This window comes from Corapipo altera, unplaced genomic scaffold (genome assembly GCF_003945725.1).
Source record: "Corapipo altera isolate COAL_440 unplaced genomic scaffold, ASM394572v1 119, whole genome shotgun sequence".
NCBI classification, from domain to species: domain Eukaryota; kingdom Metazoa; phylum Chordata; class Aves; order Passeriformes; family Pipridae; genus Corapipo; species Corapipo altera.
The window spans coordinates 1,365,009-1,390,708 of NW_020884985.1; the positions used below are offsets into that span (position 1 = coordinate 1,365,009).

The window sequence follows — 25,700 nt, forward strand, 5'->3', positions numbered from 1 at the left end:
CCCGAAACGCGGCAGCTCCACCCAACTCAGCAGCTCAAGGTGCTGCCAACAAGCCATAAGCCTGCGCCGCAGCAGCGGTGGCACAGGGTGGTGGCAGAGGGGCAGTACCCGTCCTGCCCTGCTCGTGTGCGGGGAGCGCTGGGCACCCTGGGGCGGTGGAGCGGAGAGGTGACAGCGTGTGTGCCCTGACGGCTCGGGGGGCCCGGGGCCTGACCGCCCTTTGTCGGGGACACCGGGCTGTCCGTAAGCGTTCCCGCCGCCAGGAGCCCTGCCGGGACGGGCTCGGGGCCGCCGCGTAGCTGGGCGGGCGGACGCCGCTCAAGCCGCTTTTGCCGGGGCGGCAGCTGCGGCCCCGCCCGGCCCGGCCCGGCTCCCTCAGCCCGGGACGCGGCCGTGCCCGGCGGGCGGGCGGGGCTCGCCCCGCCGCGAACAAAGCGGCCCCGCCCAGCACCGCCGCCGCCATCTGTCCCTCCCTCCTTCATCTCTCCCGCCCCCGCGGTGGGGCGGCCCCGACCCGCCCCTTTCGCTTCCCACTGAGGCGCAGAGGGCCCCGGGGCGCCGCCGGGCGGGCAGCGGTGCAGGCGGGCACCGAGCGGAGCGACAGCAGCACCAGCCCCAGCCAGACCCCGGCCCCGGGCCGGTCCCTCCCGCCGTGCAGCCGCGCCCGCCGCCATCTTCCCCTCCCGCCCCGCCGGTGCCGGCGCGAACGGGCCGCGGGGCCCCGCAGGTGAGAGGCGGGAGCTAGGGTGGGGGCCGGCAGGCCCGGCGGGGCTGCGGCGGGAGGTGGGCTCTGCCTGGCGGCCGAGCCGGCGCCGGGCCCCGTCCGTGGTTGCACGGGGCCGCCGCTGCTTCCCCCGCGAGGGGCGCATCGCCCCGGCTGCCGGCGCCGCCCGAGCGCCGCCGCCCCTTTGTTGTGCCCCGGGCCGGGCAGCGCGGCCGGAGCCCGGCGGGTGCGCCCTGTGCCCGGGTCGGCCCGCAGGAGCCGCGCCGGGGCTGTGCGGCCCTGCCCGCCCCGGTGCTGAGCTCACATTCCCGAAATGCTGATGCGGGCTCGGCGCGGCGCAGTTCGCCGGGGCGGCTGCTCCGAGCCCGGCGGAGCTGGATTTTGGGTGGAAACCTGCGTGAATAGGAAGAACGTATTGGAGCAAGTGGGGGTATCACAGTCAAAATGCGTTCATTCCTAGTTTCTGGAAGTTGTTTGGGCTTTTTAATTTTTTTTTCCTGCCTTCTGTTTTCACTTTAACGTGAAGTATTGCATAATTTAATGTCACCTTTTTGTCATTCGCGGTGCGGAATGCGCTGGGTGAGGCGTGTGCATGTGGGAACAGGGACTGACGGATGCCGAGGGCTCTGCGGTCACCTCCAGAGCGTGGCTGGGATTACCGGGTGGCTCTGAAGCAACAGCTGATCTAAGCAGGGAAACAAAATGGATTACGAGAGGGCAAGCTAGTGAAAAATCTGTGTGAGACAGGAAAGGCGGGTGTGTAAGAGAACACCGATTTGCTGTGTATTGGAGTAGGAAAGGTTTCAGTCATGGAGTTCAGCTGTGCGAAGTTTGGCGAAGGTTTTCTATGAAGGCTTAATATGCTCAGTGCAGTTCATTTGAGATAATGAATTGTGCGATCTTAGGGTGAAATGGGTGTCAGTGAGTGCGCTGACTGCTGTGGAAATCAATGGTGATAACAAAATCTGGCCTATAGTGTTGTTTGTTTGTTTTTTGTAAATTCCTTTGATATAGAGTAACTGGAAGATGATTGAGGGCACATCAGAAATGGAGCTAGTAGGGACTGACCGGGCCCCGAGTCCCCCATGGGCTCTGTGTGGGCAGAACTCCGGAGTGGCCTCTGGGCAGGCACGAGAGTCACATGTAAGTGACCGTGGGATGGATTAAAAGGTGAAGTAACTTAATGCAAAACAACCAGCTTTTTAAATATGTATGACTTGCTCCCATTCGGGATTTCTGTGACATGGCTCACCAGGATGCTGAGGTGATGGGTAACGCATCGCAGCTGTCAGTGAAGTCAGCGAACCAAGGCTCCTAATTTGGCTTCAAGTCTCACTTTAAATGTGTCACTTCTCTCACAGTATGACACTTAAAATTTGAACTATAATATTTTTCTTGTATTTGAGAGTAGTTAGAGATTTTATATTCCTTGCCCAGTTTTCCAAATGTATATTGCATACTATTGGTAAGTGATCTATTTCAATTAGTAAATAACACAAGAATAATGCTTATTGTAGAATTTCACTATTGGCTTGCTCAGAATATTAAACTTTAGATTTCCGTTATGTTAATGTATATGCATTTTAAATTTTTTCTAAGGAAGGTGACTTAACAGAAGAAGTATTTAATACTGGTTTAGATGCTTTTCGTTTAAAAACATTTTCCTGAAGTAGTATATTTTAAGGTATAAGTGGATATAAATGTTTGAAATTTTTTTTAAGAATTGTTTTCTATGCTTGTAATACCCTGAGAGGATTCTTGCTGTTGGCATGTTCTTAGAACATGAGTTAGAACAGAACAAGAGTGAAGCCTCTCTCTGGAGGATTTAGTGGTAGGTAGTCCTGTGTTCCAAAGAGCTTTTTTTAAAGGGTGTCTTGTCCATTGAAGCTACAGAGAAAAGATGTACCAGGTTTGTGGTAAGAAATTTTTTGGTTTTTTTTATGTAGGAAAACAAATTTAAATACAGAACTAGGTGGAGATAAGGGGGAGTGAACAGGAGAAAGAAGGAAGGAGGACAGGTGTGGAGAAGTACTGTTCTGCAAAGACTGGGTAGAATAAAAAGGTTGCAGCAGAAACGTGGTTGGTAGAAGGCACCTGAAATATTAAGGTCTAATTCTCATTTGCTTTCATTTATACCTCAAGCTAATGCTGTGCCTCAGTCGTTCTTGAGTATTAGTGCTTGAGCTGATCAGATTGTGACGTTATGTGCCATATGTGCTGGCAGAAAGCAATACAGTGTGATGGACCAAAGATGCAGCTTGAGCTCTAATCTTGAGTTTCCCTGCTGTTCTTTGCTATTTAATTATTATTATTTTTATGTATACACATACAGACATACCACTGAATGTGAGAAAACCTGATAGATTTCATAGAGGGTGATGTGTAAGCCTATGTATATTTATGATTTCGTGATAGTGTTAGAGGGCTGCTTATTACTTTGACAGCATAATTCTTAGAAGTCTGAGCTCATAAGACTAAAAAACATCAGTTACGTGAAAATCTTCTCTAGTGGGTTTACTGTTCTTTTCTAGCTGTTTGTGTTGCTCTGACAGCAAATGCACACTAAATGTTTTCATAATACTGTTAATGTATGAGCTTTTCAGTGTGCTTCAACTCTTTTTCAGAAGTTCTGTGTCCAAACTAGGTTTGGGTATTGTATTACATTTTTCTTTACAGTACCCAAAAGTGCTGTTACTAGTCTTGTATCAAATATGGAAGGCACAATCGTTCTTTACCCTGATCTGTGTAAATGAGGTTAAGTGTTAGAATTGTCAAAGGCTTTATGTTCAGGACAAGCCTGTTATTTTAAAAATCTAAAAAGGAAAATAGAGGACAACTGCTTGCAGATGCTTAAGAGTACAAATACATCAACTAAAATCTAGCAAGTACTGAGTTTTATGCTCAGTATCAGTACAGTATGTGAATGATTAATTTTAAGGCAAGCTTGAAGCTGTGTAGGGTGGCTTCCTATTTCAACTTGAGTCCCGTAGATCAAGTTGAGAAGCAAGCTGGACTTGGTGTTCCTTTCTTCAAAGGGAGTCTTAGTCTGATTTTTCTGATGGGGAGTCTCAATATAGCTTTGCCTAAGTTTTACTTTGACAAGGAGGTTAATTTAGTTTATGTAAAAACCACCAGTGCCATAAAGCATAATAAAAGAGAAATGCAAATGGTTCAGGTGAGGTTGTGAATTAAGATGTCAATACTAAACTGCTGGTTAAATTTGTGTGGGTTTTTTTTTTTCTCCTTCAGTATATAAGTAGGGTTGAATTTTTCTCTGGGACCAAAAATCCATATCCAGTTGCCAAAGGGGGAAATTGAAACAGTGCTAAAATGTAAGGAGAAAAGCACCTTTCTACAAATTCTGGATTTGGATTTTTGGGTCCAACTTTCTTTCCTGCAGCAAAGCTTTCTGCAAACCAGACTTTACTTTTTCCTGTTGACTTTACTATCTAAGAGTGTGCTTGTGGTCTCTGGGTGTGTCTTTCATGAGACCCATCAAAATACTTGGTGATTAGAGTCTTCTGTGACTAAAATGAGAATGAGACCCAGCCATTTTAAGAAGTTAGGCCATTTCATCTGGCACAACTAGGTCTCTGTTGTTCCAAAATAAACTATGCTGCTATAATCAAATGCTTTGCTCTTCAAATGTTCTGGCAAAAATTTACATGGAAAAAAGTTGGCATACCACTGTGAGAAAGATGAAGAACTTGGGGGTTTAGATAATAATGCAAAAAGCCATGTTATTAATGCCTAAGTTTTTGTATCCTTTCAAGTTCACTCGCATTGGTTTATGGTGATCAGTGAGAAGTTTCACAGGAGTATTTGTCTCTTCCCCTCCTCTCTGGTAAATAATTCATTTCTTGTTAATACTCTGAGTGTTCTCTTTGGTTTATTCAAACTTATTCAGTTTCTCTGCATCTTGTCCTGATATGAGATAGATAACTAGCTTATTAACTCCAGTTTTCTGAGGCTGAAGTATCTGAAGTCTGTCTTGGGAGCTGCATTGCCCACAGCTGGTTATCTTTCAAACATCCTAGTTGCTAGATTTCTGCATAAGTGAATGAGTGCATGAGGGAATTGAGAAGAACTTTTATTTTCCCCTTTGAATTATAAGGGGAAGAAACTGGGAACCATAGCCTGTTGCTGTGGACATCTTGCTCTGTGTGGTCATCTCCCTTCATTTTTTGGATCACTGATGCACCATTGTCTCTCCTTGTTGCCTTCTGCTGAGGGTTCATCTCTGCTTTCCTGTGTTTTTTGGTGCACTCTCATAATCAGTTTAGGTTGGGTTAAGACTTTGCTACTGCCAGAAAGCAAAGTTCTGTTAGTTCCTTGTGTCCATGGAGTGAATAAGTGTTTAATGTGCCCCTGGCTCAGCACACGGCCCAGCTGGGGATGCTGTGGGGTGGCTGGGGATGTGTGGCAGTGCGTGACTGAGTGCAGAGGTGACAAGAGACTGCCCTTTTCTGCAGTAGTAACATGGGATTACACTGGAATCTTCCTGATGTGAAACCATACTCTTGTATACAGGAATGCTGCTAGGTGGTTGTTTGGTTTTGGTTTTGGTTTGGTTTTTTTTAGAGCTCCTGATAAGGCAGTGCCCTGCGGCTTGGCTGTGTTGTAGTCTTTCTCCCCACATTCCCATATAGTTTACAGATCATCTTAGGAGGTACAACTGTAAAGTCTTTTTAAAGTTTGAAAAAGGAAGTTCAACAGCTTCTACTTTAAGTCAGACTTAAGCACTCAGGCAAGATTTAGCCAGAAGCAGAATTTAATATAGGTTTCCTAAGAGGAGTGCATGTTACAACTCTCATATCCTTGGAGGAATTATGTTGCAGAGGAGCTCGGACCTTGTACCTATGGGAGCTTTAAACAAGGTGACTGCTGGCTGCCAGGGCCCCAGCTGCACCTTCCCGCTTCTCCTTTGTGCTGGCTGGACAGCTCCTTAGACTCCTGAGCCACTTTATGTATGTTGGTGGGGAAGCTAAGGCAATGACAAAAGCGAGGAGTGCTAGGGAAGGGCCAGGAACCTGCAGGTGGAGGCAGGTGAGTGAAGGGGAATTGGCAGCCAGTGAGCAGACTGTCTTAGGCCACCTTGGGTTTGCAGCTTTAGATTCTTTGTGAAGGGTATAGACAGAAATAGGCATCCTTCTGAAGGAAGAATGAAAGCCCCTGGCTTAATTGCCATATGCTACTTCAAAATTAAGGTAGGGACAGAAGGCAATTTTAGTGTGCTATGCCTTTTACATCTGTTAGAATGCGAGATCTCTAGATAATGACATAGTAACTGACTCTTACGCTCTTTGAACTTCACTGTTTGCATTTCACAAAGGAAAATTTTACATACTGCAGGCTTGGTAAGCACAATATTTTCACATTGCAAGAGGACTGATTTCTTGTTAGATTTGTTGATATGGGCCCTGTATATGCATAAGACAGAAATCAAAAAGTTGCAGATGCAATGTTAGGTCTTAAGTATGGCTTCATAGTCAACCTCTTAAAATCAATTAATTAATCTTGTAATTTAATTTTTGTAACACTACTACATTCTGTTCTATAAAATTGTATTTTTGTTTTTGTTAGTAGCCAACGTTTGTTAATCAAGCATAAAGTAAGATACTGATCATAGCTAAAATTCTTTCCTTTTAGGCTGCCATCATGACGGCTGAAGAAACGGTGAACATTAAAGAAGCTGAAATAATTAAGCTAATACTAGATTTTCTGAACTCAAGGAAACTTCATATCAGTATGTTGGCACTTGAGAAAGAAAGTGGGGTCATTAATGGCTTGTTTTCAGATGACATGCTCTTTCTAAGGTAGGGCTTCTTTTTCTGGTACTTAAATACTACATATATGAAAACAGAGCTAGACTGTTATTCAGTGGGCAGCCCTGTGCCACTCAGTGGGAGATCTTAACTTGTGCCCTCATCTTATGCTGCTTCCTCCTGATCCCATTGTGTGGTCCAGCCCTAGAATGTGTTCCAGCTCTGCAGTTAGTGACACCCTTCTATGAGCCACTTGGAGTAAGTGACTGGGCATCATCAGCACACACTGAGCTAGATTTTTTAGTTGCTTATTTATTCATTTTAACTTGGTTATTTTTCTGACACACCAATGAATTTAAGTGGGAAGGAGTCTTAACAAGTGCCAGTGTTAGTGCAGGGTAAGCTGGGGAAAGACCATAAGCAGGAATAATATGGGAAAGCAAGACCTGTTGGTATCTGTGATGTGTTATCAGCTTACCAGGTCATGTGGACCTCAATATGTAGTTTATTGACTATTAAAATATTTTTACAGTGTTTTAGTGCTCAGATCAATGATGAGTGGTTTCCAAAGCTTTTCCCCAAAAATATTATCTGCATTTCAAAATAATACCTAGTTTTATCTTAAGTTTAACAACATGAAAGGAGTAGCTTTTATCATCAAGGCATGAGAGTTCGCGCAACTTAACATTCAGGATATTGCCCTCAATATTTTTAAAAATAATCTGTGTAGATGCACACTAGTTTTTAACATTGCTGTCTTATATTTCATGCCAAAGGTACATAGTAATGTTGTTGAAGCATGAGAATATAATCTACCCAGCTGTTCTTAAAGCATTTAAAAATGCATTTTATCACTGAGCAAAACTTCTCACCTGGCTTCCCTTTTGATTAAAATTATGGATATTGGACTAAAATGAAATGAAAGAAGAATTACAGAAAGATGGAAGTTACTAATCCAGTTTATTTGTTTCATTCTTAGCTCAGTTGGAGTAACTCATCCTTTCCTTGTAGGTCTGGGCCTTTTATAGAGAACTCTGTGTGCGATGTAGGTATATGAATTGAACTGATCTACCTGTTCAGTCCAGCCCACTGATTTTGGAGTTGGAGCTCTTGTGCTGGCATCATTCCTGCCAAACTGTTCCTCTCACATTGTTAATACAGGAGCTCTGTGTTTACCCATCCCCTTTATAAAATAGGCCCAGCAGTATTTATACAATTAAAATTGACCAATTTTTCAGTTCTCTTCCATTCTTTGAGATGTATTCATTGAAATAATATCTTTATTTAAACTCTTTAAGATTTTTTTTTTTTAAGTAATAATTACAGGTGAAGCAGGAGACACAGGACCATTTTGTGCTTTTTGATGTGCCTTTTAAAGTAATTTGTATTTGTCCTTCTAGTATGCATTTATTTTTACAAAATATTGAGAAAACATTTTGCTCTTGCAGTTAGTCACATCAGACAGTCCTCTTGGCATCTGTGCAAAGCGTTAGCTTTTCAAAGCTGGTTGATCACTTGTGTATTTAAATTATTGTTTTGTATTTAAATGGACTTCTTACTTGAAAAAGGTTGTTCTTGTCTAGTGAAATTCAAGGAATGATCCTTTCTTTTACTAGGCAGTTGATTCTTGATGGTCAGTGGGATGAGGTTCTTCAATTCATTCAACCTCTTGAATGTATGGAAAAATTCGACAAGAAAAGGTAAAATAGAATGTATGTCAGAGGTCAATTTTCTGAGTTGTGGAAAATATATGAATTTCTAACTATTGTCTATGAAAACAGTAGTTGTAAATTTGTCACCTTAGTTTTGGGGTTTTTTTTCTAACCTGTATACTCTTCACAAAGTGTATGCATGCATTTTTAAAGTTGTGCTTAAAATACACGCACAGGGTCTGCAATGAGGTGTCATTGGCCATACACTTTAGAAATATGGTGCATGTTGTACTATCTTCTAATGGATGGCTGTTTAAGAAATAAGTACTTTTGCTATACTTTTCAAACTTGCCTTCTGATATTTTTAATTGAACACTTCTGAAAGCAGTAATGGAAAAAGACATTTCCTGTTAAAAAATAATGTTGCGGTTACCAATTTGTTAAACTTTGAGATCATCAGAGTTCCTTGTTGTGGCAGTTTCTATGCCTGATTCAAAAATTTGCTATGAAATACCCTGCATGTCTCTAAAGTTTACTTACTAGAGCAAGATGTATAGCATTTAACTTCTCACCTGCAGATTTCGATACATTATAATGAAGCAGAAGTTCTTGGAAGCCTTGTGTGTAAACAATGCGATGTCAGCAGAAGATGAGCCTCAGCATGTAAGAGTTATCTCTGGTTTGGGAAAGTTTTTTGTTGTCAGGAAGTCTCTTGAGAGATTCTGATTAAAGGCAGAGCGGAAGCTCCCAGCACTAAATGCACAAATTTTAGGTATTACTAGATGGTTTCATAATAACCATTTTTTCATAACTGGAAAAAATAATTGGTGTCCTTTGGGAATTAATGTCACTCCCAGGTCTCAAATAGAATTCTATATAAAAGGGTTGTTTGAAACTTTGCAGCATGGATCAGTGACCATATGCTGTGTTTGTGGTCCTGATCTCAGATTTACTTTAGGCCATTATGCTGAAGTACAAAGCTTTCTCCTTTTTTTTTCCTCTTTCCTCCCCCCCAAATTATTCTGGAGCAAACCTCAGAATTGCAGAAATTTATTTTCATAATGTGGGCCAGGTAAAGGATTCCAATTTGAATGAATCTTAAATTTTATTTCTGTTGCTTCTGGAGAGAAAGGCCAGAGTTGGTTTGTTTGGATTTTTTTTTTTTCGAAGGAACAGATGTGTTCACAAAGGACTCTTTCAGTTAAATGTGCAAAAACAGCAGGAGTTGTGGACTTAGGTTTTTAATATGGAAAGAGGCACTAACTGAAACTGGCAAAGAAGGTTTGCAGATTGTGAACTTATAGTTTTTCATTTATTTTGAGGATACAGTAATACCAAATTTCTAACACTAAAATGTTCTGAAATTAAAAATGAAGAATGCTAGTAGCTTTAAGGTAATCAATTTTGTTTTCCAAACGGAATTGATTTTAATTCCATGTCCCATTACATGTACATTGTGCTGCAGGGTTTTCTCTTCACAGTGTAGAGAAAGTTAAAAGTCCATCTTTATAGCTGTAGATGGAAGCTGTCTATTCCTTTAATCACTCAATCTGTATACTGTTACCAGACAGCAGTAGAGGGGAAAAAAACATACTAATGTTCCTTATTTTGTTACCAAATGGGTTAGCATGTTGTGGATGAAAGGATAAGTGAGGGGTTTTATCTTTTTTTAAAATCTTTGCAACTAAAAGTGCCAAATTTTGTGTATGTAACGTGGTTCTTGGCTATTAACCGGCTTTGTAATAAAGCCCTTTATTCATTTGGAGGTCTTATCTTCTGAGAACTCTTTGAATGTTTTTAACATTTTTGATTGAGGAGCAGAATCTCAGTATAAAAGCTGACTCAAAGTTGCTAATCACTGGAAACTAGAGCAGTCTATAAGCCTTTTATAATGTATGCCAATAGCTTCTCACAGAAAAAAAAAGGGAGTATAAGTCAACTGGCTTTTAGAATGGAAGTAACCTGTGCTACAATAGAATTGTAGCTGTTCAGCTACAGATTTAAATTTTAATCCTATCAAACCTGCAGTGACATGAAAACATTCTATAAATCTCTAGGAAGTGGGACTGATGAGTTTTTTTAGGAAGTCAAAGCATCTAGGAATTTGTCTCTGTAACTGCATTTGCATCAGCAATTTCAGACTCTGTATCGTATGACTTTTTAATTAAAATATAACTAGTAATAGTAATAAATGAATGAGAGCAGAGAAACTCTACTGCTGCCTGTTCAGCTGTTTTATTGTGGAACCACATGTCCTATGAAGGGCTCAGCTGACGTTAATGTCTCCGTAGCTGGAGTTCACAATGCGAGAGGCAGTGCAGTGCCTGCACGCGCTGGAGGAATATTGTCCCTCCAAGGAAGACTACAGCAAACTCTGCCTGCTGCTGACACTGCCCCGCCTGACCAACCACGCCGAGTTCAAGGACTGGAATCCCAGCACTGCTCGGGTGCACTGCTTTGAGGAAGCCTGTGTCATGGTAGCAGAGTTCATCCCAGCTGACAGGAAGCTGAGCGAGGCCGGCTTCAAAGCAAGTAACAACCGCTTGTTCCAACTTGTCATGAAGGGATTGCTTTATGAATGTTGTGTGGAATTCTGTCAGAGTAAAGCAACAGGAGAAGAAATCACAGAAAGTGAAGTATTGCTGGGCATTGATCTCTTGTGTGGCAATGGGTGTGATGACTTGGACCTTAGCTTATTGTCGTGGCTGCAGAACCTGCCAGCTACTGTGTTTTCTTGTGCTTTTGAACAAAAGATGCTTAATATTCACGTTGATAAACTCCTCAAGCCTACGAAAGCTGCGTATGCTGATCTTTTGACACCTCTCATCAGCAAACTTTCTCCTTACCCATCGTCCCCAATGAGAAGGCCTCAGTCAGCAGACGCTTACATGACCCGCTCCTTAAACCCTGCCTTAGATGGGCTGTCCTGTGGATTAACAAACCACGATAAGCGGGTCACAGACCTCGGGACCAAAACTTCTCCAATGTCACACTCCTTTGCTAATTTCCATTACCCAGGAGTACAGAATCTCAGCAGGAGCCTCATGCTTGAGAATACTGAGTGTCACAGCATTTTTGAAGAGTCACCTGAGCGGTAAGTGCAACTAGAGCTCTGGTTTTTTCCTTGGCTTATGTTGTTGATATTACTGTGTTCTTACTGGCACTGTAACTCTGAATATAATTGTAACATTGAAATATAATTTGGTTGTTTGATTTCTGTTGTAAGTAAAACTCTGTATAAGGTAGTTTCTTCCTTCTGCTTTTATGATTCAAGTAGATTTTCATATTTGGTTTTGGGCCATATAGATTTAGTCTGGGCTTTCTTAAAGTTGAAATCCTAGCACGGAGCACCACTATACTGAGTGCATAATAGAGTCTAGCTAAGATTTATGTTCAGTATCACTGAATTCTTTCATTCCACATAAATAAGTGGAGACAGTGGAATAGCTGTAACTCCCGTCTTCTTTCTCCATTCTGTCCTCAAGTCTCTGTAAATTTTAGTCCTAACATTCTAAATCATTACCTGTACTTGCAAAATTTGCATATCCCAATGAAGTTAGTGGAAATGACAATATGCTGTCATTGTAGCATTCCTGTATCACTTAAAATGTTACAATAGTATTTCAGCTTAAATATTTACTTAATATTTTCCAAACCAAATCTGAGTCAGTCAACTGAATGTATTATGTTTTTTGTATTGGACTTAGAGATAGTTGGGTTATGCTATTAATAACTTCTTGATTGCAGTGTAGATTGCAAAACTGTCCTCTTCTTTCAGAACTGCATCAGAGTTTTGTACTTTTCTACCTTCTTAGAGAAAGGTAATTAGGAGATGTGGTACTTGTCAGTTGAGAGTTTATCATCATGTTTTTACCTGGCCTTTATTTTGATCAGCAGTTCTGTCCCTTCCTAAATGTAATATCCATGCTTCTCTAAAAGCAGGTACCAGGTTTTTTGGCTCCAGAGGACCAGATGGGTAGCTAGCCCTGCATGTGAGTGCAGTGGCCAGCAGGAGACAGTTTCAGAGCTGGGGTGGTCAGTCCTGACTGCAGCTGGTGTCTGTTAGTTTTGCCTTGCAGCAATATTCTCTATATTGTGTCATGGTAAAGAGCAGCTGTAATTAAACTCAGTAAAAAGGAAACAAACGCTGTCAAACTGATGTCAGTTCACCAATGATGATGAAAATACTTACAGTAATGTATGTGTTAATATTTATCTTAATGCTTATCTTGAAAGAACATATATTGTTTGATTAAAATCTTTGTGTTTACCAGCCTCTTCCCAAACGGAGTTTTTGTGGATAGCTATTATGGAAGTATCCCTGGTGTTACATTTTTACAAAGTGTAAAAATGTATTATACTGATTTTACTAATGAATTGTGAATCCTCTAATTTAACTGATCTGTATAAAACCTTAACATAGACCAGGATTCGATGTTAAAACTGATTCTTGAAAAGTTTTTGTTTCCCTTTTCAGTATTAGAGTACTAGAATAGTTCCACACAAATAGTGTTATGTTGTGGGCTAAAAAAGGTGGTAAATTGCTGCGGTTCTTCTTTATGTAGGCCTTACGTGATGTAAAATGAAGTTTATAGTTCTTAACATGTTTTTTTTATTAATAATAGATCCCTTGAAGGTAAGACTTAGGTTATAGGACCAAACCCATAGTTTTCAAGAAGGCATTACATTTTTCAGAACAAAATCCAACTTCACATCAAGTGTGCAATTTAAACAGCAGTATTTGCAAGGGTGGGAGGTGAGCTTTATTTAAATATGGCCTTTGCTTCCTCTTGCACATGACAGAAATATGGTATTTCTCTTAAAGGTTGTGTTCATCAAGCAATTGTCTTTTAGTCAGCTGAGCTACTTTTGTTATTGTACAGAGGTGCCCAAAAAGTTTAAAACAACTTTATTAAGAACTTTGTTCCAAGTCACCGGCTATGTGAGTTCTGCACGTCTACTGATGACCAAACTGTTTTGGAAAGAGTGCCATGCAGGAATAGTTAAAATACAAGGATAATAAAACTGATACAAACAATTTTCTGTCTTGCACTTTCAGGAATGTTCAAGGTGATGGATGTTATACATAGTTTAAGTTTAGATTGCTAGTGGTAATTGAAGTGATTATCTTAGGGAATATCTTTAGTCACATAGTATATGAGATATTTTATGCACATAATTGCTTTGAAAATGGGAGATCTTGAATAACTTGTTAGTTAAAAGGTATATAATTCAAGTGTAGGAATAGAAAATAGGGAGTTTGCATATGTCATGGTCGTAAGGCTTTTATTGGAAAATGCAGGGAAAAAAGCACAATGGCTATGCTTTTTTGTTTGTTAGCAGTTTCATTTTTAGTGTAACCCCTTGCAAGTGACATTTTCTTCCCAAACAATATCTTCAGTTATATGTGACTTAAACAGTTTGCACACTTGTGTCATCAGATTTTACTCTAGAATGTTATCTCTCTCTACTTGATTTTTCTACCCTTAATTTTTCTCAGTTAAGCTTCTCTTCTTTTCCATGTTGCTGCGAGAAGTGATACTCCTGTGGAGCAACAGCGTCCCATCGGCAGTGAGGCTTTGTGCCAAGGTTCAGTTCCAGAAAATGAACCACTCAGTGCTGCACAGAGTCAGGGATCAGCCAAACAAGAAAAAAATGAGGTAGTGGATGTTTGTTTAAAAATAATGAGGCCCTTTGAGCTGCGTTCTGATCACTTCATAATGATTTGCCTTTGTTTGGAGAACTTCATGCATGACAATGGGTTGCTTTGAATCTTTGTTTTTACTATAGTAAAAATACCATATTGTAGCTTGTGTAAGAAACTACTCCTTTTTTTTCCCCCTGTTGTATAGAGTTCTGCTGTTGTTTTAGTTTGTAATGCAGCTGATTGAGTGTGCCTTGTCACACCAGCAGTGCAGCTAAACTTCACTTCCACATTAAGGTCTTTGACTCGCTTCTCTACTGCAACAGTATTTTGTATGCACCTTAGGAGGGAGGGAGGAGCAGATGCAGAATTTATAGGAGAGAATGAGGACAGGAGATGCTGTGGTGAAGATGTTGGCCAGGCTATTATACGCAAGTAGAAAAGAAGGTAGTACCCAGTCCAATTTCACCTTGTTTTGTTTCCCACATCATAGTGGGAAGAAATTGTAAGAATTAATTTCTGTAAAGGAAATTAAGGGTTTTTTTCATAGCTTTATTTTTGCAGTGTTCCTGTAGAGACTGATTTAGAAGCCAGAGTTTATAGATTAGAACTTCTGGGCAACATATTTTAGGTTTGCATGTTAGTTTGGGTAATAATAGCACGGAATCCAAAAGATCAAAGGATTGAATCCAATTACAACAAACAAGTATCAGTCGTGGAAAGAAATATAGACAAGAATGTACCTGTTACCTAGAAGGATTATAACCCAGTGACTGGGGAACAGTTCACAAATTTCAAATACAGGGAATAAATGCTTTCTAGACATTTGGTGATTCCTTTGAAGTTTCTAAACTGCAAGTATTCACCATGGGAAACCTAAGGTGATAAATACTTTGCAAATACAACAACACTAGAAAATCCATTATAAATCAGAAAATTATTGTGTCAGAGAACAAAAAATCATAATGCAAGTATTGTTAATTAGAGGAAATGCAAAGGCTCATAGTTAAAAGGACAGATCATGCATGAATTGTCTGAACTAATGCAGAGTTATCAGGATGTCCTTATACAACCTAAATTCATAGGTGACAAAGCTGTCGCTTTTGAAAACAAAAAAACCCACCAGGGTTTTTTCTTTCTTTTACTACTTTTTTCCCTATTAGTTTTCTAAATATGTAGTTAAGGGTTTTTGTTTTTAGAAAATGTAGGGCAGTTCTGTGTGGATCATCTGGCCTTGGACTGAAGTGCTTTTGGTTTTGTGTTTGTCCGTTTTTGTCGTGTCCTCAGCTGCTGGCATTTGGAACTAGTGACACAGAAAGTGAGGATTTGGGAATGCAGGAGGCAGCAAGTCCTGGGCAGCTGGCAGTGTGGGGAGCTAAAGACAGAATTGTAAAGGAGAAGGGACCATGAGAAAGCAAGTTCAGATGTTTGTGTTTGGCCCAGAAAGTACAGAATTTTTAAGTTAGAACAGAGCACCAATTTCAAATGTAAGATGTAATGCTCGGATAGACCACTTCAGAATTGGCTACTGGGAGAGGGAGATTGGCTCTGCAGACTGATGGCAGGAAGGTGTCAATGTGGCAGAAAATACTAAATTTGTAGTGAAAGTGTGACTTGGAATTTGGAATGTTGCTTATATTGGGTTTTGATTTTTATTTTCAGTTTTAAATCATTTATTTGTTTTGATCTTAAGTAATACTTTGGAAGTTTTGTAGGAAAGAGCAGTCTCCTTCAGAATTATGGCAGAACTGCTTCAACAGTGAATAGCCTAGGCTGGCAGTGGTTGCTTTCTTTAATATGTAAATTGTGTCTGGTTTTAAGGAAGAATTAAATCATTACTCCTCAGAGGAGAATATCCTGTCCTTTTGATGCCTGTGTTGAAATAATGAATCAGAAAGTAAATATTTAGGTTAAATACCAAAATTAACTGTTTAATTTTCATCAGTGATTCTCATTTCTTTTTAGCTTCGTGATTCAACAGAGCAGTTTCAGGAATATTACAGACAAAGACTACGTTACCAGCAGCACTTAGAACAGAAGGAACAACAACGACAGTTGTACCAGCAAATGTTGTTGGAAGGAGGAGTGAATCAAGAAGATGGAGCTGACCAGCAACAGAATCTTACTGAACAGTTTCTTAACAGGTTGGGGATGTTTGTTGATTCTCCTTCTACCCACCTGTCTCTCTTCTTAAGTCTCATCATAACTTGGTCTTTTTTTTTTTTTCTCTTGTCATTTGTTATTAGATCTATCCAGAAACTAGGGGAATTAAACATGGGTATGGACAGTCTTGGAAATGATGTACAAGCACTTAGCCAGCAATGTAATGGGAGCAAAGGGAATGCATCTACCAATCCAGCAAGTAACTTCACATCACCACCCTCAGATGGCAGTCAGAGGATAGCAACTGATAGCCCAAGTGTCAATACAAGCACTCCTCGAAAGTGTGGATCAGCCAATCAGATCCCCTTTCCTGAAGAGTCGCCTGTACAGGGGAACCAAAAGTAAGTTATTTGAGAGCAGGGCAGAATGGGAACTGAATTTCTTCTGTTAACTAATAGTAGTGCTGACCTGAAAGAAACAGTAATTTTTCCACTTCTGTGTGTGTGTTTATGTGTATACATATATACATATGTATGTTATGGAATGAAAATTTCTAACTTGCATTCACTTGTTCAGTGCTTGGAGTTGCTGCACAAAGAGCAGCCCCTTGTAAAAATAATGTTTTAATGGTAATGAATCAGGCACACATAACACTTGTCCTCAGATTAGTCAGTTCTGAGAATGAGTAATTGAGACTGTAACTTTAGTCCAGAAAATCCATACAAATAAATCTGTCTTTGCTCTTCTTTTTTTTTGTCTTGTTATGAATTCAAACTCTTCACCAAATCAAAGCAGTGTATCAGCACATGCTGTCACTCAGCCACAGCTGGAAGACGCTTTGGGGAATTTAGCTAAGGCAAGAGGTGATGAGGTGAGTTTTCTTGTCATTTGTGTTATCAAAAGATTTGGTATTTAATCCTGAGTATGTGACATCCTCATTCTAAATATCTATTAGCAGTCAGAGTTTTTGGTTAATGCAGTACCTGCAGAATCACAGAAACGTTGAGATTGGAAGGAACATCTGGAGGCTGAATCCAAACTCACTGTGCAGAAGAGGGTCAATGAGAGCAGGTTTCTTGGGTTTTGAGTCTCTCTAAGGATGGAAGATGTTCCACAACCTTTGTGGACTACCTCATCCCATGTCTGACCACCCTCATACTGCTTTTAAACCAACAAAAAATGTTGAAGTGGAATTTGCTATATATTATTGTTGTCCATTGCCTCTTGTCCTTTCACTGGGTCCCACTGGGAAGAGTCTTTCTCCATCTTCTTTACTCTTCCTATCACGTATTTATATACACTGGTGAGATGTACACATTCACACCCTGAAAAGCCCTTTTGATCTCAAGGCCAAACAGTACCAGCTCTCTCAGCTTCTCCTTGTACAACAGAGGTTCCAGTGGGATGTCTTTTACAGCCATTGTTTTGTATTTTCCAGGTTGAAACTTTGATTGTTAGACTCCACTCAGTCCATGGTTTGAAAAGCCAGGGAAATAACTGCAATAAGTGCATTCAAAAGTTTCTGCATCAGATACATAAAAATCATAATCTTAGAAAGGTGGTGATGAAGTCACTAGGAGGAGGATGTAATAAAACAGCATAATTTAATGATAACTGTGTTATATACGGGGTGAAAATCTGATTCTGTTCAGTATTATATTTGTTTTAGAAACTATGTTTATGACTTGGACTGTTTTCAGTAAAAATGCAGCTTTGTTCCCCTTGCAAGTTTCACATAGATGAAATGTGTTTACACAAAAATAAACTGTAGTATAGTGCATCTGAAATGGACTGTTTAGAAGAACAAAAAATGGGTGGAAGTCTGGAGGAGGAATGAGAAATGTTAATCTAATGTTAGCTGTAAAAGTGAGTTGAAGAAAAGAACTTGTTGGAGTATGCTGTTCTTGGACCTGAAGTAGACATTGTTTTACAAATCTGCACTTTGAATAGTTCAGCCTGGTGTGATGCTACTTGTTAATACTTTGGTTCAGTAGCTTTACTTTACTCCACAAAACAGTCACATCCGCTTGTAAATGTCCAGTTTTACACTGAAGAGCCTAATTTGACTGTTACCCTTCTACACAGGATGACAAATCAAAAAAGCAGTTCATTTGCATTAATACTCTAGAAGACACACAGGCTGTCAGAGCTGTAGCCTTTCATCCCAGTGGGAGTTTATATGCTGTTGGCTCCAACTCTAAAACTTTGAGAGTTTGTGCCTATCCAGAAGTAATTGACCCAAGGTAAGAAAGCTTGTGTAATACTTTCTATATCATAGCCCTTCTTCCTCCTTATACCTGTACTTTTCATACCTTTATTTTATTATCATAAATAGAGCAGTGCCCTCCTTGGAAACCTGAACTGCCAAACAAAATTAGATGATCTGCTGAAGCATTTGTGTATTTGTGGGCTACTTATTTGTTCTCTTTCATTACTGTCAAGATGCACTGCCATGATACCACACTTTTCCTTATAAAGTGTTGGTTTTGCCTCAGCAGTTGGGCTTTTCTGTGTTTACTGTGATGGCTTCTGGTTTTGATATTCCAGCTGTAAAAGTGGGAGAAAGCATGTGTCAGTTCCCAGCCAGCACAAGTTGGGCTTCATGAGGTGCAAGTTTCTGGCAGGAGGATGGACTTCACATTTGAGAAAGCAATATCTTCTTGAACTTTCAGAGCAAAACATGCCAGAGCCTTTCTGTTGGCCCATTATTACTATAAACATTGTTTTATAGGTATATTGGTTCCTTAAAGGGAAAAGCGCTGTTTGTGTTTTGCTGTGCACCTGATATTTTCAGGGGTTTTTCCCCCATTTTTTTAATAGGAGGGGGAAAATATATTTTTTCATCTGGAAATAAATATTACTGTGTCAATAACCATCTCCTTCTCTCTGTTCCACTTCCATTATTTTCTTAGAGTAGGGGTGAAGTGCAAGCATCTAAAACTTCACGAGCTGCAAGTGTGCACAGTGACTTTATCTGGGACATCTTCCCAGTTTAGAACTAATGCTCAGGCTTCCAAAGTGTTCAAAAATAATTAGATTTTTTTTTTTTAATTTCCTCCTTAAATATCATCAGTAAGGTAGACTTTGAAGTTTAATTCCAAAGTATTTATTGGCAATGTATGACACAACAATATAAAATAAAAAAGATTTCTCTGATACCCAACACAAGCCAACTTGCTGGGCTTGAAGCCCAGGCAGCTTCCTCTTGACTGGTAAACAGTGCAAAGCATTTCCAGTGGAATGGATGCTGCTTTATGGACTAACTGTGGTCTGCTTCTGCACAACTGGTTGTTGAGAGCACTGGGAAGGGTTAGAGTGACTCTGCAGCCTTAGCCTCTAGTTGCAGTGCATGATCTGATGTGACAAGTGACAAGCTGCATCTGGACATGAAAGGAATACTGACATTTCCTTAATTCTGAACTTGTAATTCTTCCTCTTACTGTTGTTTTTGACTATGCTTACGGCTTGCCTGAAACAATTCATCACGGGATTTACAAGACAGCAGAGAGATTACATTATCTTCAGGATACTCTAATCCTTGTAACAACATGAGTCCAGACATGCATTCAAAATTGTGTTTTTCAAAAAGCTATAATTGTGTAGAACAGATGTTCTTTGAAGCTTTATTGGGCATTTTTAAAGTTTTTTAAATTGTCCTTCAAACTGATGTATGATTCAGGAGAGGCTGGTTTGGAGTTGTTTTTTATTCCTTTCTCTAAAGGTATAATAGTAGTGTGGGAGTTTTTTTTCTACATATTTGAGATTAAACACTGATAGATACACATTACAGTTCTGCAGGTGTTGCTTAAATAATTGCAGTGCTTCCATGCAGTGGATTGGCAACATGTGGTCTCTGAGCTGGATAATTGCTCCTGTATCCTGGCGGAGTCAGTGATTCTCAGCTCTTAACAGCTGGTGGATCCAAACTCAGAGTGCAAGTTAAGGCATTAGGTCACTTAGGAAGCTCTGCAGTGTGTTAAGTGATCCTGACTTACAGTAATCTGTCATGGATTTCCTCTCTGGCAACAAAATAAAATTACCTTCCATGTAGATTTACTTTAGTATTCTTTACTAAAGCCATGTTTATCTCCAGAGTTTTTCAACAGACTTGGGTGATTGTCTTCTGTCTTTTCTCTCTACCTCTTCAGGTATTTATAGTATGATTTCTGAATTTTTTCAATAGTGATTTAATTTGTTGATTTCTATTGTTGATGTTACTGGAGTGAACATTGATGGAAGTGGATACTGCAGTACTTTATCCTAAGTACTTCTTCCTGCTATGACAGCAGAGAAAGAACATTGTAGGAAGGTAACTGATTGAACTGAAGGCAATGTACATCAGTGGGACTGTTGCTTTTATTTCAACCACGTGTAAAGCTGATGTGATTTTAGAAATAGGAATGTATGGTGTGTTTAGATGGTGTGAAGATTCTTGCACTGATGTAGAATGGTGAATGTGTCTTTCTGGCACAGACTGCTGTATTCAATTTTCTAGTAGAGAAGTGAAGCTTTTAGAGTCACTTTATTCAACAAGTACATCCAATGCACAGCTCATGATGAACACTGGTTTAGGACTCTCAGGATAAGGTTTCATTGTACTATAGCTAGTAATTATTTTATTAAATTAATATTTTATCTATATCAACCCCCAATAGACGAAGGGACTGCCTTTTTGCATGTTTAATCACAAGTACAATGGGAAGATGAGGGAAAACTGAGAAAATGGAATGGAGATGATCCTTTTCTCTTAGTTTACATATATGTTTCAATGCAAGCAGTCATATGAATTTCATGTTACTCAAAATAATAGAAAAACAGTACTTTCATTTTAAAATACTTTGTTTTCCTTAGAAATAAAAGGATATCTGATGGTTTTCTTTTTTTTTTTCTTTTACCAGTGCTTATAATACTTCTAAACAACCTGTAGTTCGCTTCAAAAGGAATAAGCATCATAAAGGATCAATCTACTGTGTAGCCTGGAGTCCCTGTGGACAGCTGTTAGCTACTGGTTCTAATGATAAATATGTGAAAGTACTGCCTTTTAATGCAGAAACTTGTAATGCAACAGGTACTGTGTCTATATTTAAAGAGTTTATTTTCAATTATTTGTCAAAACCATTCAAATTAAACTGATTATGTATTGAATAGCTTTTGTTATTTTTATTCTGACACTTTAGTCTCTTTTCCCTTTCACCGTCACTGTAGTCTTTGTCCAGAAAGAGCCACTGCGAGGTTGGGGATTATCTTTTGGGTTTTGTTTGGGTTGGTTGGTTGTGGTTTTGGTTTTTTTGGCAAGATTACAGTGTTGTGCTCTCTTCTGGCAGATTCTCCTTCATATACAGTAAAACAGCCAGATGTTCTTACCCACCTCTGGATCTTGACTGTCACTAGGAATTTATTTCTACTTCTAGTTCCCCCTTTTTTTGCCTAATTCTGTCATCTGTCTTCTCACCCATCTTAAAAAGGTTTCTGGCCCAGCAAATATTACTTTCCATGCCCAACCCTCCTAATCAATACACTGAATATGGCTCTTATCTTTTCTGTTTTGAACTTGGACTGCCTTGTCCGATGTGGTTCAGTGGTCTCAGTGACCTCTCCCTCCGGGCAGAGAAAGCCTTTTGAGTTTACCAGAGTTTACAAAAAGAAATAAACATACTCTGTAAACTTTGGCTGCAATTGGCTGTGGTGATGGTCATTTTGCAAAGCTTTAGGAAGTACGAAGCTCAAGCAACACTCAACAACAAGATTCTTAGGGATTTTATTTAAACTTTAGTAACTGAAATGTTGTTGTGTTCTATAGAAAGTGCACAGCAATATTTGTACTTGGTAGCATACCCACCCTTGCCTAAGGTATTCTGCATTATCACTGGAGCTGCTTTAAAGTGTAGCACTAGCAAACAGAGTATGCTCTTGTTTTGTTCCTCGACTTTTAAATTATTTTAGGACCAGATTTGGAATTCAGCATGCACGATGGGACAATCAGAGACCTTGCTTTCATGGAAGGCCCAGAAAGTGGTGGTGCTATTTTAATAAGTGCTGGAGCAGGGGACTGCAATATTTACACAACAGATTGTCAGCGAGGACAAGGCCTGCATGCCCTGAGTGGTCACACTGGTATGTGTATTGTGGCTTCTCTCACACTTTCTAAGTCTGTACTATGTTCTAATAAAGGTGTTGGGTTGTTTTGGGGGTGTTTTTTAAATTCTTTGTGTTTTTCTTCGTAGCAAGACTTTTTTTTGGTCTCCAGATTGCTCTTGAGGTATTTTGAGGGGTGATGGGGGATGTTTGTTCTTACATATGTTGGCTGTTAATTTAATGGGTTAATGCAACCTCATTCCAGAGAAGATGCAAAGGTGGATATTGCCTTTCACTGGTGTGTTAGATCATGCAACATGCAGCTTTTCCACAGGATAGTCAAATCTCTGAAAGCAAAAATATAATCTGAACTGTGGTGTTTCAGTATTTGATTAATGATGGTTAATCAACTTAAGAAGTCTTCTTGTTCACAGGTCATATTTTAGCACTTTATACATGGAGTGGCTGGATGATTGCATCCGGATCCCAAGACAAGACTGTAAGATTTTGGGATTTGAGAGTGCCAAGCTGTGTTCGTGTTGTGGGAACAACGTTTCATGGAACAGGCAAGAGTTGCTATCATGCTTCTGAACATTCTTGCATAAAAATAGACTTTGAAGACATCAAGGTAATATAGGCAGAATGTAAGAGGAGTTTGTGCCACAGACTGGAGGCTTGGCTTTAAAAGAAAGAAGCTGTTAGGAATCTTTACCTGCGTTTTGTTTTTAAAGTAACATTTTCTTTCAGAAGTTGAGTATTGTTTTTGCCTCGTGACTTTCAAACAGACACTTCCAAGCACATTCAGATAAAACATGGTGCCAGAACATAACAGTTTTGTTATTCTAAAGTAACAGTAGCTGTGTGTGTTGACCTTAAATTTAAGGCCAACATTCAGTGTTCTTTTACAATGTATATTCTGGTTTAAAAACAGTTGGCTATTTGCGCAAATGTACAGAACTATAAGGTGTGACCATGTGGGTTTTTCTCCTCCTGCAGGCAGTGCTGTAGCCTCAGTAGCTGTTGATCCCAGTGGGCGACTCCTGGCTACAGGCCAGGAGGACTCCAGCTGTATGTTGTATGACATCCGGGGAGGTCGGATGGTGCAGAGCTACCACCCCCACTCCAGCGACGTTCGCTCCGTTCGCTTCTCCCCGGGGGCTCACTACTTGCTCACAGGGTCATATGATATGAAGATCAAGGTGACAGACTTGCAAGGTAATGTGCTGCAAGGGATCATAGGCTCATTTTCCATTTAGTGCTTTTAATGTTGAAGTTGAGATCTTGGTTCCAAGATCAGGTTTTACTTTAAATGGGGAGAAAAACAGTAGAGCTTCGAAGGGTTTGACGTGTGTATATTTGATTGTGTCTGTTGGCAATTGGCTAGTTGTGTAGCTAAAAGTGCAGGCTATGAACTAAATCTTGCTTTGGCATGACGGTCTCATTACAGTAAAAAAAATTGTTAACGCTATTGCCTAGTGAGATGACCATTGCTTTCAGATAGCATTCATAAAACTGACACTTTAAAAAAGTATATAATTTTTATTTTTATTGGAAAGAGTTAAGAAGAGGGAAGATGTTGGGTATATCTAATTGACTTCATTTTCTTGGGCCATTAAACTTTAATCACCTTTTGTGAAAACAGTGAGTCTGCATTTTTAAGTTGTACTGTGTCCAGTAACACCTAAAAACTGAAACAGTGGGGCCCTGTATTATGCTGCGTGTATGTGAATGGGGGGGGTATCAAGTGCTTCATAAGATGAAATACCTATGAGCTTCACTAAACAAACAAGTAAAAAAAAACCACAAAAAAAACCCACTCAAGAGCTGGGGTTTAAATTAATGAAATGATTGACTTCTGTTCCTCTGCCACAGGGGACCTCACGAAGCAACTTCCTCTGATGGTGGTAGGAGAGCACAAGGACAAAGTTATCCAGTGCAGGTGGCACACGCAAGATCTTTCCTTCTTGTCGTCGTCTGCAGACAGGACTGTAACCCTTTGGACCTACAATGGTTAGAGTGCAAACAAAGGCAACCTATGCAGCTAAAGCACAGAGACCTGAGACTACAGAACTGTCCAAACAATAACAATGAGGCATTGAGAGCAGCAGTTGAGCAGGAGAGTGTCTTATCAAGAAGAGGGGCACTTGTCACTGGTTTTTCTGGTTTCTAGGAGGTCTTGGTGTTTTTAGTATATTCTTTTGCAGTGCTTCCAGTCTTCCATGTTGAACTCATGCTGCTGTGACCTATTGTAGTCTTGTTGCCAAAGTCTATGAGGAGAACTCTTATGTTGTTGATGTGCACTCAGAGTAACATGAATGATGTGTTTACAGTTTGGTATTAATTGCATTCCTTGGTCTTTGCCTCGATGAGAATTTTGTATATAACTGAAGTTGAACAACACTTTAATCAAGTCTGTATGTAACTAGTTACACACATACACACACACACACACACAAAACTTCCACTGTTTTTCCATTGTATTCATCACTCCTCAACAAGAGATCAAACTTTATAACATCTCCACAATTTCAGTATTTTTAGTAAAAACATCTGAACTTTAAAGGCTGACTAGACAGCAACCACATCTTGATTATGGTCCATTACATAGTGTGGGATTTTTTCTTTCTTTTCATCTAACCTTGGAAAAATGTTGCTGTTTTTACTACATGACATTGTTTTGAACAAGCTAACATGTTGGAGGGGGAAAAAGTAAAATATTAACTTTTTTCAGTAGAAACATGTAATATTTTACTTTTTGAATGCAACAGAATACCTCTGTGTATAATGTACTATAGAAAAGAGTGGATTGGCAGCAGTTGTCACAGTGAGCTTAATGGCTATCAATTTTTCAAGTAAAAGGGATACCATTAATGCTATAATAGAAACCAGCATGGCTTAAAATGCTATGTCTGCATGATAATTTAAGAATTGTTTAAATTCCCAGTTCAGAAGCTTATCTGAATTTTATTTCTTGCACTGTTTATGTATGGGAAACTGCAGTTTTATTTCTACAAAACTTTAGATTCTAATGTTTATGTATTGTTATATTTTCATATTGTACAGTTCCTTTTACTTTTTAAAATATAAACCTTAAACTTTGGGTTATTTATTTATTTGAACTGCAGTTAAGTTTTGGATTCTCTTGGTTACTAAATTATATGTGCACTGTAGCAAGCATTTTTAACTATCGTATAAAAGTGGAAAGGTAAATATAGAAGTGTATCTGTGCTATAATCTCAATAAAGACCTCCAACACCTGCATCTGTTTCGGCTGTTATTTTGGATTCTTAGTTCATAATTATTTGATGCAACTGTGATACAGAATTAGACATATGACTTAATATGCCAGAACTATAAAATACTCAAGAGTTTTGATATTGCTTCCCTATATTGAATTTTCAGTGTGATAATAATCTTGTTTATTTTTCTGTATTTCATACATAATGCTGCTTTGGAGGAAAACAGTGTTCCTCTAATTGTTTATCTGTGGACAAAGCTGGCAGACTTAATGTCTACAACTATGTAAATACTGTATTCTGCCATTAATTGTATTCCAGCTTGGGTCTTTACAGAGCAGATCTAGATTTACATCCCTTGTTTTACGTCACAGCGTCTTGTGACTGAGCTCGCATTTAGCGAAGGTAGGTCCTCCTCTATGTCTGTCTGGGACTGGAGGCGATTCGAAAGGAACGAAACATCCCTCTACCGGAGGAGAGGGGCGGGGATGGAGCCGGTGG

The 25,700-nt window shown here is 39.8% G+C and overlaps 1 protein-coding gene across 9 annotated transcripts; it reads left to right on the top strand.

Moving 5' to 3' along the window:
• Positions 1-547: 547 nt before the first annotated feature.
• Positions 548-25,224, top strand: WDR47 (WD repeat domain 47). Of its 9 annotated transcripts, none has more exons than XM_027666114.1 (15): positions 548-727; positions 6,374-6,540; positions 8,106-8,189; positions 8,720-8,804; positions 10,433-11,235; positions 13,675-13,801; positions 15,751-15,929; positions 16,032-16,289; positions 16,681-16,759; positions 17,974-18,131; positions 20,787-20,956; positions 21,832-22,002; positions 22,398-22,529; positions 22,960-23,178; positions 23,836-25,224. In XM_027666114.1, the coding sequence occupies exons 2-15, from the start codon at positions 6,383-6,385 to the stop codon at positions 23,976-23,978; spliced, it is 2,766 nt and encodes a 921-aa protein (XP_027521915.1). In that variant the 5' UTR covers positions 548-727; positions 6,374-6,382; the 3' UTR covers positions 23,979-25,224. The 9 variants fall into 9 exon arrangements, with proteins under 9 accessions (XP_027521915.1, XP_027521908.1, XP_027521911.1 ...); XM_027666107.1 differs by lacking the exon at positions 548-727 and adding an exon at positions 1,062-1,154; XM_027666110.1 differs by lacking the exon at positions 548-727 and adding an exon at positions 1,063-1,154 and having other exon boundaries at positions 13,678-13,801.
• The last annotated feature ends 476 nt before the right edge of the window (positions 25,225-25,700 follow it).